The 17,292-nt window shown below is 40.6% G+C and overlaps 1 protein-coding gene across 2 annotated transcripts in view; it reads right to left on the reverse strand.

The window, feature by feature from the left end:
* Positions 1-17,292, reverse strand: part of LOC118324207 (plexin-A1-like) — a 255,757-nt gene that overhangs the window by 110,253 nt on the left and 128,212 nt on the right. For both annotated transcript variants that reach the window (XM_035656416.1, XM_035656415.1), the window contains exons 5-8: positions 12,026-12,126; positions 10,087-10,210; positions 9,637-9,790; positions 8,288-8,387 (exon numbers count right to left, since the gene is read on the reverse strand). In XM_035656416.1, the coding sequence (XP_035512309.1) occupies positions 8,288-8,387; positions 9,637-9,790; positions 10,087-10,210; positions 12,026-12,126 (479 nt within the window). The remainder of the gene's footprint in view (positions 1-8,287; positions 8,388-9,636; positions 9,791-10,086; positions 10,211-12,025; positions 12,127-17,292) is intronic.

A 17,292-nucleotide genomic window follows, 5' to 3' on the forward strand; every position in this document is an offset into this window, starting at 1 on the left:
AAAGCCGAAAAAAATATACTTAAAAAAAAAAAAAAGGATCCTATCCTTCATTCATTTTATTGTTATCTGATCTTATTCTCATTTGTTACTCTTCCTAACTCAGCACAAAACTATAATAAATATATCAAGTGTCCAGAACCACAATTCTACAGTCAGCTTTCATGGCATCTGGAAATATTGAAAATAATTACATTTTGCCATTAGGATTCTTAAATATACAAATAAAGGGCAACATTGCCATTCCATTCTCCCTTCATTTCTCTCACAGTTTTAGCTATAGTTTTGTTCAATTTACTACTCAAATAATTCAATACAGCATGAAGCTGAATCAGAAAACATCCATGTGCTGGGCTCTATTATTCTTAATTCATTATTATGCTTTAATTAACAAGAATATTTAAAAAACTAATTTGAAAAAAAGCAAAAACAGTGATGCAAACTGAAAACAAAAATTCTACTAAACATTGCAATTTTCATTCATAACTTCTAAATTCTTCATTATAATTAGCATAAAAATACACTGAGGGAAACCCAGCTACTATGACCTGAATTCATCATAGATTAGATACAATATGCTCAGGCAGAACTGTTGCAGTAAAATACAGGAAGAGTGGAAACACAGATCAAAAGAAAACCTTCAACGGAGGACGCGTATCACACACTGACAGGCCGAGTGCGGACACGCATCAACACAACATCAAATGTTTACGGCCAAATCTCCAGAAATCACGTTGGAATGACAAGTGTAACTGTGGCCTCGTGCATTAAGACTTTATTTCAGCTGTCAGCGAGGCCATGGCGGACGCTGCAAGCAGCAGAGAGGGAGCGCAAGCAGGAGAGAATCCTTGGCGATCCACTCGTCCCTTCTTATTCTCCATGCTTGGAGGCTTACAGTGAACTAAGCTGGTAGACCAAGATAAGCCTGTTTTTATATAACACTTGTTTGTTTGTTTTTTGTTTTTATTTTTCAGAGTTGAGGGAGCAAAATGAATATATGCACATTGAAACATGGATTACCACACAGAGACAAGGCTATCATGGCTACCAGAAAAAAAAAAAAGAAAAAAGAAAAAACAATAGTAGGGTAGGTTGTTCAAAAACACAAAGGTTAGTTGAGGATTTTACTTAAATTTAACAGTTGTTGTAAATTAACAGTTGTTTAATTTAGAAAAGCTTGGTTTTTGCAATGAAAAAGGAGGAAAACTTTAATGGCACAATTACATTCTTTTCTAAAGTCACTCTCCTGAGCTTGTTCTGTAGTAACATAATTATATTTATTTTGCTCAAAGTCTCTACTAGATCATGATTTCCTCAAACTGTTTTCATGTCAGTGCTGTATTAAATTACAGTTTTCTAATTATCTGACACCCACGGGAAGAAACAGAAAGGCTCTACTTCCCAATCTTCATTGGCATTTTTAATGCAAGAAATCTTTGCTAACTGAGGAAAAACTTAATTTTGAGCCAATGACTTTGTTGCAAAATGATGAAAAGAAGTTAAAAGTTAAACAAACAATAATTACAGAGACTGACAGTGGTTGATGTTCAATAGGCCTAACTCTTAAAATAATCCTGATATTCTCTTTCAACTAGCAAAAGTCCTGGCTTTGTAGTCTTTATACCACTTCTGAACTAAATTTCTTAATTGCCTTAAGAAAAGCAAATGCTAATTACATGTTACGTCAGTCCTGTCTGTCACTGTACTCAATCAGGCCTCCTTCAACTGAACCCCTGCACGCCCACAGTCTCTGCTCGCCAACTCACACCCAAAGGAACTGATTGGGAACCTGTGGGGTCCACTGTATGTAGCCTATTCATCACCCAGTTACTACTCTCCAGATTTATTTTCACAATGTTGCATTGAACTGCTGATTGTAGCCTATGCCATGGTTAATATTGCACTTTTTCAAGCTCATCCTACTAATGCTATATGCTTCTAAAGGTCTTTGCTAACTAGTCTTTTCGCTGGGTTTGAGTCCGACATTGTGGTAAATACGCTTATTCTCCTTATTGCCAAGGGCGAGTTGAAACCACTCTTGTGTCTGTACGCTAAATATGAAGCTACAGAAAGCATGCTGTGAGCTTAGCTTAGCATGAAGACTAAAAGAAGGGTTTAAATAGCTATTGTTTAACACATATTAATTAATGAACCTATAAGAAAGACGTGAGGTGTGCATCTTGAAAGACAAACCTTTCGCTTTAAATGACATGTAATGTATAAGTGGTTGCTCAAAGGGACAAACCAACAGAGAATTTGGGACTCTACAGAGTTTTTAAGTCTTTTTTAGCTTGTCTTGGTTTCATGGCACATTTCACTGTATGGCGGCTTACCAGCACCAAATGGTGGACAGCATTAGCTTAAAGTTGCTCAATTTCATGTAATTGGGCTGTTGTTTGCTAGCATGAACCATAACAATTTTAAGGCAACATGATGATAAGGCTGTGTATGTGTCAGCTTGTACAGTTTTACTGCTGCTGTTGCTACCTTATAAGTGACATATACAACACACCAGTGATTCAATCTACATCAAGTTCACAAATAGCTGCTATCTGGTCTTTGCTTGGGAGTGGTTTTGTGTTGGAACTCAAACTTTTAAACAGTTAGGTCAAAGGAAACATAAATCACAACACCACCTTTACTGTCTGACTGACAAGTGATCTCTGACAAGCCTAGTGTAAAAACACCACAGTAATGAGCCACCACGGGGGTTTAAAACCGGGTCCTCCAAACTGAAGGACAATTGCTTAGCTTACAATGCCACCCTGCTGCCGGAAAGACTGACTTTAAATTGGATTTCAGTCTAATCCTTGCTCTGTCTTTGTCCTTCTGTCCTTGCTTTATTCAGATTTTTTGAGGGTTAACTCCTAAATAGCCTGTATTGCTGTGACAGAGGGATAGTGGGCTTCATACAGTCAGAGATAAGCTAGTGAGACTGAACTGCACCGCAAGGCTTATAATCAATGCCAGTGGATTTCCATGGGGAGAAGGGTGGACTAAGGTTATGCTAACAGTCAGATGTTTGTTAGTAGAGCTGGTGAGCCAGTTCCTCCTCACCATTAACCCCAGGGTTTATTGATTTCTTGTTGCAGGGACGTGTGCACACACATTCACAGGGGTGTCTGCGCGCCCGTGTCTGCAATAACCCACGCTTATAGACCCACTTATACACACAAGCTGTCGCCCATGTTGACATCGTAGCATTCCTCTGGCTCACCTGGGCAGTGGAGGCTTGTCCTACAGTAGAGCTGTCAATGCCTGGACAACTGGCTTGGGTAAGTGGCTGCACTGCTGCAATGTAGTCAATAAAATCCCCTGCTATTTAACAAGGCCTAGCAACAGAGCCGGGTCAAATGCCTTTTCATCTTCTCTGAGCTTTTGTTCTAGCGAGGTGCGATCGATGGAACAAAGCTGTTGATATGCGAGCGATGGCCCCGCACAAGCGTATATGAAAGGAGTGAACGATCATTCGCTCATTTAATTCTGGTCAATGGTGGAGGAAGTCACACATGAAGTTGCAATTCTTTGCCAATTAGGAGGTAGGCCTTATATCTAAAGTCCACCACAACATGCCAACATGTGCCGACCAAGCCAGTGACCCATTTTGAGGCACAAAGCATACAGATTTAATAGCCTAATCTGAACTATAGGGATGTTGTGATTCTGATGAAAACCTCTGATTGGTTTGATATCTTTCATGTGTATACTGTTTAGAAGACAGATAAGACTGGCTGTGCTATGCGATCTATATATAGACCTCTTTGTATTTTATCCAATAAAGCTCCAAAGTGAGCAGCAATAAAACCATGCATACATCATTAAGTTACAAAGCGCAGGAACCAAATGAGAAGTTTAGAATCTCAACAGGGGACTCAGACTCATTATAAGATATTATTGCATCTTGTCACGGCGACGTCCAAAAGCAGTAAGTCTGTGAGTCTCAACCCTCAGTTTAATTAAACCGGGTCACACTTATCAGAAGAATTGGACCAACAAGTATTGTCATAAAAATTTGCATCAAGTAATAGTGATGTAATTACAGAAAAGATTAACTAAACTGTTTCCAACAAGATGCATCTAAAAGTGGCAGGTGGATAATGTAGTTGTGACGTACAGTTGGTCTCTGTGCGAATGGTCTGCCAGCATGAGGGCCCTTCATAGGGGCCGGAGTGTGGGCTGGTCCCCCCCCCCCCTTGAGTGCTTCTTTTCACTGCATAGATTTTCAGCCCTTTCATATTGTAATGGTCATGGTGGCCTGAGGCTGCGGCGCTAACCTTTTAGCTGTGTGGGACGCATTATTCCTGACACAATGGGCACAATCTCCGTCTCGTTTGCTAACACTCTGCTTTATATCTCTCCTTCCCTCTTCATGCCTCCTTCTCAGTTGCCTTCTCCCTCACCAGCTCTCGGGGAGCGCAAGTTTCTCTTCCCCTCCAGCGCTCTCCCTCCCATTTGTTTCCCTTCCTCTCTTTAAAGATGTATTATTCCTCCTCCCGAATGCTCAATTAAACTATTCCAAACCTCTTTTTTAATGCAAATTTCTAATATTGTAACAGTGTATGTAAATAGCTTGCAGCACAATTTGCTGTGCCAAGTCTTGTGCCTTCTGTCTCTGCATGCTCCTTCCGACTGTGCATGCACCTGTTTGTGTGTGTTTGTATGAGACTGCGTGGTGCCATACACCTCCGAGCGTGTTGAGCGAGGCTGTGTGAAGTTGCACACGAGCCCGTCTGGGTGCTCGCCTGCCGGCTACTCTGCTTAAGTGCATGTGTGCTGATACTGTACGTCTGTGCTGTTGCGAGTCCGTGCTACACTTTCACCCGCCCACCACCCACGATGCCGCAACTCCATTATCTGCTGCTGAACACCACCGCTCCTGCACCTTTCCGACAGGCGGTGTCAAAGGTTCAGAGGCGAAAGCCGACGGCGGAGGGGGAGTGGTGTATAATATGTGGGTTTATGTTACAGCTGCTGCGGTAATAACTGCACTGTAGTTTTACAGTCCTGCAGAGTCCTGAGGGGGCCAGTGAAGCCAACATCAAAGGCTTAAACAGCAGCACGCCTGTTTATGCAGCAAAGAGAGGAGGGCAAGGTGAGCTGGTTAATCAGGGGTATGAAGCATAAACACACACACACACACACACACATATACACACACACACACACGAGAAAACACTTCCTGCATGCTCACAAATATGCACAAATAAACACTACAACGCAGTTACTTTGACGCATCCTGTACACTCCTTAACTCGCAAAGAACAAACAGAAAACTCCACACACATGTCCACACACACATTCACAGAAAAAATGAATCAAAGCCATTGAACTAGGCCTGGAGGCCCTGAGAAGTGGCCCAGGTGAGCTCTCTCTCCAAACCCACTCCATTATGACGATCTCCACACAGGCACCCCGGCTCGAGCTAATTAACGGCCTATTACTATGCAGATATATGCGGGGCCAAGAGCAGAGCGCAGGCAATAAAATGGGCTTGATGAACGAGAGAGGGGCAAGAAAAGGGAGAAGGGAGGTGGGGGGTGGGAGGGTGGAGTTGGTTAAGAGGGGTCGGGGCCAGGAGAGGGAGAGACGGGTGCAGAGAGGGATGGGAAAAGAGAAAGTAATAGGCAGACAAGAGGAAGGTTGGGGACAGAAAAGGGAAAAGAGGGCCAGGGGGCTAAAGGGAGGGAGTCAGGGAAGGACGGCGGCATGACAGAGAATGAAAGCATGACAAGTGGACTTTACACTCCTTATTACTTGCTTGTCAGGCTGGTGATTCAGGAATTAAAGGTTATTGTCATAATTAGTAGTTTTGGAGCTTTGAACTCTTCAGTATTTTGGCTCGGGAACTTTTTGAGTAGAGGAACCTCTGAGTCTAATTTCTCAAATTCATCAATAGTCTATTTTCCTAATCTTCGTGGTTCTTCATATGCATTGCAAACATGAACCCAAATAGTAACACACAAGAGAGACACAGAGTTACTGAGTCTGTAGTTTCTGCTACTATTTGACTGAAAAGGGGCTTTTACTATTCCTCTATTTTACAAGGGGGAAAAAAAATAAAAGCCCAAAATGGATAGAGCAAAAGGATATTTTAAATGATGTAAACATTAGGAGAGGAAGTAATGCTGTCATCAATCTACGCTTGGCAAGAAAAGAGAAATCCACTCTGAGTATGCCACAGATGCATTTTCATTTCAGGTGTATCGACACAAAGTGCAGATACCTAAATGCGAGATGCGAGTCTGTGCCAGGTGCAGGAGACAAGAGGGAGAGAGGGAGAGTGTGCAACCCAGTGAATCCCACTCAGCGACTTCAGAGGAGCAGCCAAGAGTCATTTAGGGAATGTCGACATTTTATTTATTTTCATTTAACCTTTATTTAACAAGGCAAGTCAATTAAGAACACATTCTTCATTCATTGTCAGGCCAATCTCACTGTTGCTCGGCTCCCCCCCCCTCTACATCCTCTCTTTGTGTAAGTTCAATTGAAAACCCTCACTGGCATTAAGAGACAAAACCACAATTAAAGCTGAACAACTGATTGAACAAATGTCTTTTTCTGACTAATAATTTTTCCTGACTACTTTAATTGCGATTTTAACTCCAGGCTGTGTTCTGTGGTCTACATGGCATTAAACAAGATCAGTTTGAATCAACCATAATCACAAATGTATCTGGTTTCCACATAAAAAAGAAAAAAGAGATACAATGATGCTGATGCTTGTTGTTGAGGTCTTGCCAAGGTTCTTTTATTTTAAGCCAGTTAGACAGGGGACTAATCTTCTAAGTAAACCAGTTTGCTGCAAGTACACAAATGTCTGCTGAGAAATGATGCAATGTACCTATCTTTTTAAGTTTTAATAACTGACAGATGACCAACAAATTAGTGACTTTTTGAGCAGACATCAGCTTAAAGAGAGTCACCACTATTTCTCATTTAATGTGCAACTTGATTTACTCTCGTATTGACAAGGTTAGTTTACAAGATTTAGTTTATGTCAGTGTTCTACAGCCTACATAAAAACATAATGTCTGCTAACTAGCTTTATAATGATGAAGCTAGTTAGCTTGAGTCACTTACATTTTAACTTCATTTGGGTAACATGTAGTAAATCTTTAAATATGCTAATTGTTGCATAATGACATCTCTGGAGGTTTTATTGAAAGGTTTCAAATTGATAATCTAAAACAATGATAGGATATGCTTAAAAAACTGTAAGATTCTGACTTCTGTCTGCTACCCACCAGCTGTTGGTCACTTCACAGTTCACTCTCCAATTTTCAACATGAACACAGAATAATGTTTCTTTTTTCACAAACAGTAATAATCGTGCAGCACCAGCGTGCAGAGAGCAGATAACATTAAACAGGCAACAGCGGCTGCAGTTCATTTGGCCGCCTCACATAATTAAGTTTGAAAGGTTAATTAGCTACAGCTGAGAGTTGTCATTACATCCAACAAAACGACTAAAACAACTTTAATTTCTACAATTCTTTAAGAGATCTTACTGTAACTGTTACTAAAATTTTGGCTCTCGCTCATTTTTTAAAATTTCAGTCGATTGCAGTTTTGATAGAAGACAATAAAATGTAACTCTAATAAAAATAATATTTCCTCAACTAAAGTAATATTGTTGATGTTAGAAACACTACAGCTACACTATCATTACATACTATTTGTGTAAAGATTGTGTAAGTCTCTCTGTTTAGTCTCTCTCCTTCCCCTGCTTTCTATCTAGCTATCTTTCCTAAATAACCGACTCAGCCATGTATAAAACACAAAAACTGCTCTCCACAAGTGCTGAGTATTACTATACTTAAATTAGGGATAATTCATTTCCAAGAAACACGGCTGACGTATTTTAGCCACCCAAGCTTGGCTGCCCTTCTAGGTCTTGCATGGTTAGGAATCGATTTATTATTTCACTCACCAGTAGTCCCTTCATTGCTTGAGATTTAATTAACTAATTGATTTGTAAAAAGCTTGAATACATTGAATAATGAATTAGCAGAGGTCACACAGTGTTCTTTCCATTCTCCATTATAGGAGTTATTTGCAGGCCAATATTTTAGCATTATTGCTTCTGGTAAGTAACCACAGTCACCTTTCTATTGATCAATGCTTTCCACCAGTCTGCATCTTGCTGGGTGTGTATTGTCATTGTATATTGGAAATAACACTCGGGCTATTTATCTTGCAAAAGATAACTTTTTTCTCACTCCTTTCTTCCACCTCCTTCCAATCCATTCATACATAACAACAAACATTTGCAATCCAAAAGAGAACTTACGATTGGTGGACGCTGCAGTTGTAGAAGACCAAGTCCACGCTAGCAAACTTCTTTCCCGTCTCCTTCGACTTCAGATACAACTTTATTACACGTTGGTCACCTAAAAGGAGTCACAAAACACCATATTACCAGCGCTTTAGTGCTATAGTGAACAACTGATATTATCAAATATAGTGTATGTAAAATGTTTCATGAACCCAGGATCATGCCTGAGCCGGGGCAATGTATTTTGAAATGTTAACAGCCTCATTTTAGGTGTTAGTTGTCAATTCCTATATAGCTGACATTTGGAGCCACAGTGTTTCTGCTGCAAACAAAGCAGAGCCTGGAGCAGAATCAATAGAATTGGTAGAGAAGTTACTCGGTGGAGGAAACGGTTCAGCTGTCTATATACATTTACGGGTTTTGTGAGTTTGTGAATCAGCAGTTTCTTGTTTTGATAATCACAAAGAAATGGTTGCAGTTAAAGAGCAGAACGACTCGTGTTTTCACACAGTTGAATGAGCAGGCTGAATGAAGCAAACAATTTATGTTTATGCAGCATCAAAACTGCTCAACCGAAAAACCCAGAATGACGCAGAGTCTCTCTTCTCTGCAAAATAAAACTTTGTCAAAGCAGCAACGAGGAACTTTCATTTTGTGTTGATTCTGGCAACCCCTGTGGACAAAACCACCTTGTTTTATTGATTTCACAGGGAATTCGACCAAATCTGACCCGGTGGCAGGCATTAAAAATAACTACAAAGGAATATCAAATCTTCTTGCTGACGGTCTAATTTGTTTATGTAGGTCATATAGAGGCATGAGTAAATTAGAGTGTTTCATAACCAGTTATAAACGCCTTGTAGTACATTTAAGTGTCAGAATTGGTCAGGTTGACAACTGTGGTAGCAGGATTTACGGCAACAGATGCCCCAAAGTGTTCAATCTTATAAATTTTAAAATAAGTAGTTGTATGAGGAGAAACATGTGAGAGTGCGGTGACTGTTGACAACACCACTGCCACTGTAACATTATGAAAAAAATGTGTCCGAATGAAAAGTGACATGAAACATAAACGTTATAAGGAAAAATGTCAATATGAAATTAAAACTTTTGAAAAAAGGCATTTTGAAATCCAAAAAGTATAATAATCTTGATTGATATTCAATAATGATCATGAAACTGAATGATGAAATAATATTCAATAATACTGACTTAGCTTTAAGAATGTCTATTTTTACAAATCAAACTTTTTCTTCAGGTAGACCCCAGAAAGCAAAATTAAAAGAGGTCACAACATAAATCTGCAATGCCACACCTTTCAGACACAGTGTATTTTTAGAATTCTGGGATATTTTTCGTTTTACCCTGGTCTCGTGTGATGGGGGCCACCTCTTTTGTAGAGGGAGACAAGCAGAAGATCCGTCCACCGTAGATTCGTCCTTCTGTCTCTACGTAGTCCTCAAAGGAGCAGTTCACTCCAGCAGACAGACTGGGCACATTCTGCGTCTGAATTACCAACTAAGAGAAGGAAGGAAAGCAGAAAGGTGAGGGACAACAACATTTAAAAGCGATATACTTCATTAGTGATGCAATAAGAAAGATATTGACCCACAGCAGAAAAGATATGTGGCTAAAACTTACTTTTCCGTTTGAAATGATGGACAGATTGTCAGTGACAACACAAGAACAAGCTTTATTCAGTCTCATTCCAGATCTATCTTGTTCACTTTTGCTGTCCATCTTTCTTTCTTCCACTTCTCCCCGTCACACAAATAATATACACACTATGACACATCTAAACACACACACTGTACCTGCACTTCTGACATGGTGACAGAGACTGTGTCGGGCTGGACGGAGAGTCGGACGCACTGCTCCACTCTGGTGGTGAAACGCTGAGGCTCCTCTGCTCTCTCGCACCGATCTTTCCTCGAACATCTAGAGACAGAGGACACTACAATCACCATCTCCATCCAGAAACCTTGGTAAGATTGAATTCAGACTTGTTTAAAGTTTTAACACTAATCCTATTTACTGTTGTCCTTGTTTAAGTAAAATATATTTAGTTTGCTGGGTTTCAGTGTTTATTAGTAGGTGTATGGATGTATGGGAGTAGATTAGGGAAGTGAGCAGAAATGAGCAGCGTATATAGTGAAAGGGCTTCACACGGCAGTGACTGGAATAAGGTGTGTTAGTGCAGATATGATAACTAGAAATATTGCACTCTTTCAACGGCACTTAAGGGTGTCGAGAGAGACAGTCTGGTTCTTAGGACCATGAATTTTCTATCCTGTCAAAAATATGTAGTATGTAACCAGGGGTTGCATTAATCAAAATTAATCTATGGCTCACCAAAGTTTAAGAGCGCTTATAAATAATTCTAAGGCTGTGTGAGGAAAAGAAACCCAGTATAGCACCACAGTCGAATATAAAACCAATACACAAGCAGAGTGAACCAAATGTGTATATAGCGTCTGTTCAGGCAGAGCTCTGAAGTTGCACTTGCATTAGCTGATTGGCACCAGCTGCTCATTCATGCTTCACCATCAGTGCCACATTTATCAGCTGGTTGGCTATCGACACAGGTGTACATGGTGGCCTTCAAAACCTGACACTTCTCACTATTACTCTGATGACACGTTCTGTCTGAAGAGCTCCCTCCTTGACCAGAGCCTTTTCCGCTAAATCTAACCGGATATAATTTGCTACAAATGGCGTTTAAATCATTAGGAAATTTAAATTGGCCAACTTGATGCTGATTGGACTGTAAAGAGGTCAGTATGAGTCGAATCATGTGCTTGTGAGATCATCAAGTCAACGGGTACAGCAACTTTTGTAACTTTGTGAACAATTGGCCCTATACGGAGTTAAGTAGGAAAGGTTTGAACTTCTTGCTCCAGCTCCCTTTTCATATGTACAAATGAGGGCTACACTGTCAGTCGCTGTAAAAAAAAAAAGACTGCCTGAAAGTGTGAGGTGTTATCCCCATTTGAAAGATCGTTGCCTCTATCACTGTTCATGGCATGGTGTGGAACTGACTCCATTCTGGTTCATGCTGGTTTGAACCATTCAGAGCATTCAACCAAAAATAAATTGTTTTGGAACCCAAAAGGTTGGATCCCAGCTGGAAACAAAAATAGCATTTTTTGCTTGACCTGAAGTGTGAACAGAGGTGGGTGTCAGACTCTACAGGTTGTTGTGCACTGTGCAATGCCCTCCTGATGATGCGTCCTTGATTACTCAAAACTGGTGGAAACACAGGTTTGCTAGATAGCACCAAGGTTCTAAGAGTCTTGAACTGAATTGGTCCAAAAACCAGAGCTAATTTGGTAGAAAAGTCTGAAGAGTAATAAATACTTTTGCCTGCAGATATGGTTGGGAGAAACTGGTTCATTTTGAGCATACACAGGCCTTGAGTATGAGCTAAATTGGATTAGCAAAGTGCTAACTCATTTTTGATCCACACAATACATATGAATAAATATATTATGGCAGAATTATTAAATATGCATTTTAACACAACCCTTACAAATGTGGCGCACTCTGACATTTGGAGTGTTAACAAATGCAGTGTCAAACAGGTCTACATAATACTGGCCATGAACATAAATATGACTAATAAAAAATGTTGACAGAATTTCCACAATTCTGTCCAGCCCAATAAGAGATTAGAAATAACTGCAGAGCACCCACTTCCTGTAACCCCTGAAATTACTGCACGGATACAACATAGTAAGCAGTTTATGCACTTACACATTATGTAGCACACACCAGCCACAGTGAGGGTCTCCTGATCCCAGGCAGGCTCCACAGGAGGTGTACTGCTCACAACTCTCCACTGGTACACGGGTGACCTGGAAATAAAAACACACACACACACACACACACACACACACACAGGAACACACACCTGGTTAATATAGCACACAAACCCTGTGTATACCACCTTCAAACAGCTTATATCATATAGGCCTGATGCACACAGGATCTACCGGAGGTGTCCTGTGCCTGGAACATGAGATTAAAGGAATGAGCCCACTGTGACTATCAGAGATAAACAGCTCTGGAGGTGCTGCTTACAACTGCTTACACCCTCTGACAAACATACTGTGTACTGCCCACAGTTCTTCAGTGGATCAGGAAGCACTGATGCAAGCAAGCAGTTTATGTAAACAGAATCTAGAAAAAAAGTAAATAGCTTACAACTGTCCACTGGAGCCAGAACCGGAAAACAATCTTAAAAGTCTGGACATCGTCCTTTCAAATTAAAACAGCCTTCTGGTCACTTCACATTTACTTTTCATCACCTATAAATTCATATATGACAGGATGCCAGGTTAACAACTGTGCATACATGACCTGTATTATCTTGCTATTTTAATGAGATGGGTATTATTATTATGGAATTTTCCATTGTTGCATGTTGAAGAATCCCCTCTTTTCACTGGTAGTATGAAAACTGCATTACAAGTGAACTGAACTGTAACAGACTGAAACTGAAAGAAAACTGTTCTGAGTGCTACTACTTAAAAGTGGTACTGCAGTTTACAGGTGACAGATGGATTGGCAGACAGGAAACTGCCTCAGGCGAAAACACACACACACACACACATACGTGAGAAAGTTACGATTTGGACCAAACTGAGAGTCTAAGGCAAAGTTTTCTGGGGCAGTTGTTAAATACTTAAATACAACACTGACCACCCAAGACTAAAACTGAGGATATCGCTGCCTCTATTGCATCAATTTTTACCTTGCTTTTCTTACCATGCAAGTCCCCCAGATTTATGAATGTATGACTAAAGAATTGCTGGAGTACCCCTTTAAGGTCTTTTATGCAGCAATGAACCTATTTTGCAGGGCTGTTTTGCCTTGACTTAATTACCACACATTCTGACAAATGATATCCCATCAAACTTTAATTGTAAATAAAGAAGAACATATGTTTATATAACCTTCATGCTGTCAAGAACTAAAGCTTCAGAATCATCCTTTAAAATGGGAGTTGCAGCACTCAAATGAAAATTGAGCAAAAAGGAAATACTCGACCTTCATTCCTGTTTTTTTAATCTTACACATGGCTGACAGATGTCTGCATGAGCCCTCATCAGAACATAAGAGGGCCAAGTTTACTGAATGCCTGGGAATTCCTTGAAAAGAATATGCTATTGTACTTAACACCGTTGAGATAAACATCAAGGATTACTCCTTTTGTCCGCTAAATCTCTACCGGCTGCCATCTGTGTGTCTGCATGACTAAGATAAGATGAAACTCCAGTGTTCTCTTTGGGGAAATTGGAGAACTTGATCATAAAACAATGCTGTTCAAATTTACCTGCCTGTTAAATTGCAACCAAAGAAGAACCCAAACATCAGGGGAATTATCATTTACGAAGTCAATTTCCACACATAGTTGTGTTTGCAGTTATCATTAAACAGACATGCTTTGTGCTACTGCCTGCATTTATACCATCCACCATCTGTCTGCACGATTATCAGGAAGAGTTACCTTGAGTTTCACCCAGGATGTTAAATACTTAAAAGTCAAGGAGTTATCCTTTAAAAGTTTTCTGGGGCAGTTGTTAAATACTTAAATACGACACTGACCACCCAAGACACGTTGACACATGTGAGCACACACACGCACACACACCTCCAACTGCCTCAGTCAGGTGAAGAACAACATCAATAACACTGCAAAGGCAGGGGGCACACCAGGTGAGCTGGAGGGTGGTGAGGGTGAATTCTAATGGCAGCTGCAGGCACAGCAGTGTAGAAACCTTCAAAGAGGAAGCTCTACCTTTACACACTGTTTTTCTTTTCTTTTTTTTTTTACTTCTCTACCTTCAAACAGTAAATCAGACTCTATTTTTATGTCTTTTGCCTGAACAACTGCTGCATGATTAATCAGACAAAAATGCATATGTTGGTTTTTATCTCACTGTACACTCCCATTGACTGTAAAGAAAGATGGACGACATGACAGCTCTACAAAAGTAAGGCCAAAACAGTTCGATCAGGTCCGGGTGGCTGGCTGCGGTATAGGTCATACACCCCGCCCCCTCCATGTTAGTGGATTGGACATGGGCCAGACTAAAAGAATTTAAGTATTTATACTTTTCCCCTCTAGCTTCACCATGAGGTTAATAATTTTGTTTATTTACTGAAATATCTCAACAACTATTGGATGGATTGCCATGAAATTTGGTTCACACGTCCCCTGACTGATCATCTAGTGCCACCAGCAGACTAAAGTTTCACTTCACTTTCACAGTGAAATATCTTATCAGCTTCAGTTGTAAGTTTAGTGCTAATTAGCAAATGTTAGCATTCTAACACAAAAAACTAAGATAGATGGAAGCTGCAACCAGCCGTGTCAGGTTACACAGAACAGATCACGTAGGCAGGAAGTCAGACACATTTTCACATTTGAAAATTAAAAGCCCTGTGCTCACCCGACTGTAAAACAATTTAACTACGTCATGGTGGAAGCACATAAATCAAGCAGTATGTCCAAATTAACAAAATATAGGGGACAAATCGAGTTTAGATTTAGTATAGAATTGAGTATAGGTTAGACCAGAGAACATCAAAGATCCAAGATGAAACTGGGAGAAGGGTGGGACTGAGAGAAAAGGGCCATCTGCTACTTGAGCACCATGGACAGTGCCATGGATATATCAATACACAGCGCAGTCAGGCTGCTGATATTTCAGAGCCATGGTCAGGGCCATAGATTTTAACTTGCACAAGCCTCAGTCAGATAAAGCATCAATGAGTAAGACAGACTAAACTAACTAAACAGCCCTGCTGTGCCATATTAGCAAAGTCATTCCAATACAAATAAAGTGCCTTTTGTGGCAGGGATAAACATGTTCCTAGTATGATGTTATTTATAAAGTTGCATCCCTAGACAGCTTTCATAACAGCACACCTCTCAATGTGATGGCAGTAATCCCTCCATTTTATCATCAGACTGTACATCTCCTCCTCCTGTGTCACTCTGATGTACAGTTGGACACAATAGCTTATGGCAGATTCATAGCATGATAATAGTAACCTGTGTATGATAACTATTATAATGCTACCATTACCAGGTGCAGGCCTCTTACACGACACCAAATAGCAGCAAATTGCAGTCATTACTTGCGCCTGGACAAATACCACGCTAGTAATACAGCCTATCTGATAGAGGGAGGAGGAAAAAAAAAACATGTCACGCTCAAGCACAACAGCGAGGGAGAGAAGTTTATTCAATGGGGCTTTGTGGTAGTGGGGCGGATGATGTATTCCAATGGAACAGTTCAATTATTGAGTTTTAGAAAACAGATAATGGGATGGGAAACGGGAGATGCTCAGCCAAAGACTCTTTGTCTTACTGAGGTGGCTAGTGAGTGTGTGTGTGGGTGTGTGTGTGTGTCTGACAGTAAGTAAGTGAGAACCACCTATTTATATTAAATATGGTATTTTCATCCCCGGCCTATTTGCTGCGGCAGAAGGAAAACACATTCATCTGTGGACAGTGGTGGGAGGCGGGGAGGTGGAAGGCAAGGAAGGGGGGGAATTAGGAGAGGAGGTCGGGCAAAATAGAAAGAATGAGATTGCAATGAAAACATGTCCATTTCACCTGTTAGTTTTAGTCTTCAAACTGATAATGGACAGCATTTGTGACAAAAAAGAAAAGAAACAAAAAACTTCCATTGGGATTCAGATGCTTTTTTTCCCCTTTTTGGTCATGTTTTTCTGGAGTGGAGGAAAGAGGGGGAACAGGGGAGATGATGGGGGGGAGGGGGGCGTTTATTACAAATAAATAACAGCTACAAATGAGCCTCTCTCATTTGGGTCATGATAGAGAGGCTCTTAATTTGCCTAGTGGCTGATGAGAGGAGGGGGTTAGAGAGTGGAAGGAGGGGGAGGCGGGGGATGAGGGACGCAGAGAGAAGGATGGATGAGAAAGACACACAAATGTAATTGCGACTGATGTTTCATTCCACATATGGGGCCCCGTGCGGTCCCGGCTAGCCGCAGCTATAGGCCCGGCTGTAATTGTCCCATCTGTATAATATGGGAGAGAATATAAGGCGCAATCACGACACAATAGGCTGATGGATGGCTTATTCTGCCCGCCAGCAGGATTTTAAGACTGCCATACATACGCACACGTAACCAGCAGCAAAGTGGCCGCAGATACGCAATTTATGGTGTGCACATTCTGACGTACACTATTTGCACATAAAGATGGTCGGCACATGTGAGTTAATAAAGTATATGAACTTTAACATGTGGATGTGAATAACAGTTGAAAACAAGGTTGCTCTCCACATACACAGCATGGCGGTACATCCACTCTGGATAAAAGACGTACAGTATAAATACACACATAAATACACACATAAACACACACACTCACACACAGGTGTATAATAAAAAATAGCAAGATCTAAATTTCTTTCAGAAATTTAAAGTCTTTTATTTATTTATCTGTCTGTCCAATTTACTTTCTTCTCTCTCTGCCCCTTTGTCTTTCTGTTGTGCTCTCATCTGTCATGCATTTGGCTGGACACACTGAAAAACACAGCAAATGAGGCCATAGATCACAAGTAGACACCGACAGACACTAACTTGGAGGAAACAGACAGAGAGCGAAGAGAAAAAGAAGAAAAATACAGAGCCGGGTGGAGAGAAGATCTCTCTGTCATCATCATTATCCTTATCCAAAAGTACATTCTTGTTTTCGTAAGCTCTTGTAATCACTAGCAGGTATTAGCCATATCCCAACAATAAGAGCACAATGGGGAAACTTTAGTAGTTTCATATCCAGAGGCTACGCCTTTGACAGCGTATATGATCAGCAAAACCACAGTAATCCTCAACATGTTTCTCTTTGTCATCTTTCTCTTTTGTGTCACTTCTGCACAAGACAGATAGTAGGGGGGAGGTAAATTACTGTGTGTGACATTACTGTCCTATTGTCTGGATCAGGCTAAGATTACAACCTACAGTTTAAACCCACACTGGGC

This window comes from Morone saxatilis, unplaced genomic scaffold (genome assembly GCF_004916995.1).
Source record: "Morone saxatilis isolate NCDOM2014 unplaced genomic scaffold, NCSU_SB_2.0 Contig15, whole genome shotgun sequence".
NCBI lineage: Eukaryota > Metazoa > Chordata > Actinopteri > Moronidae > Morone > Morone saxatilis.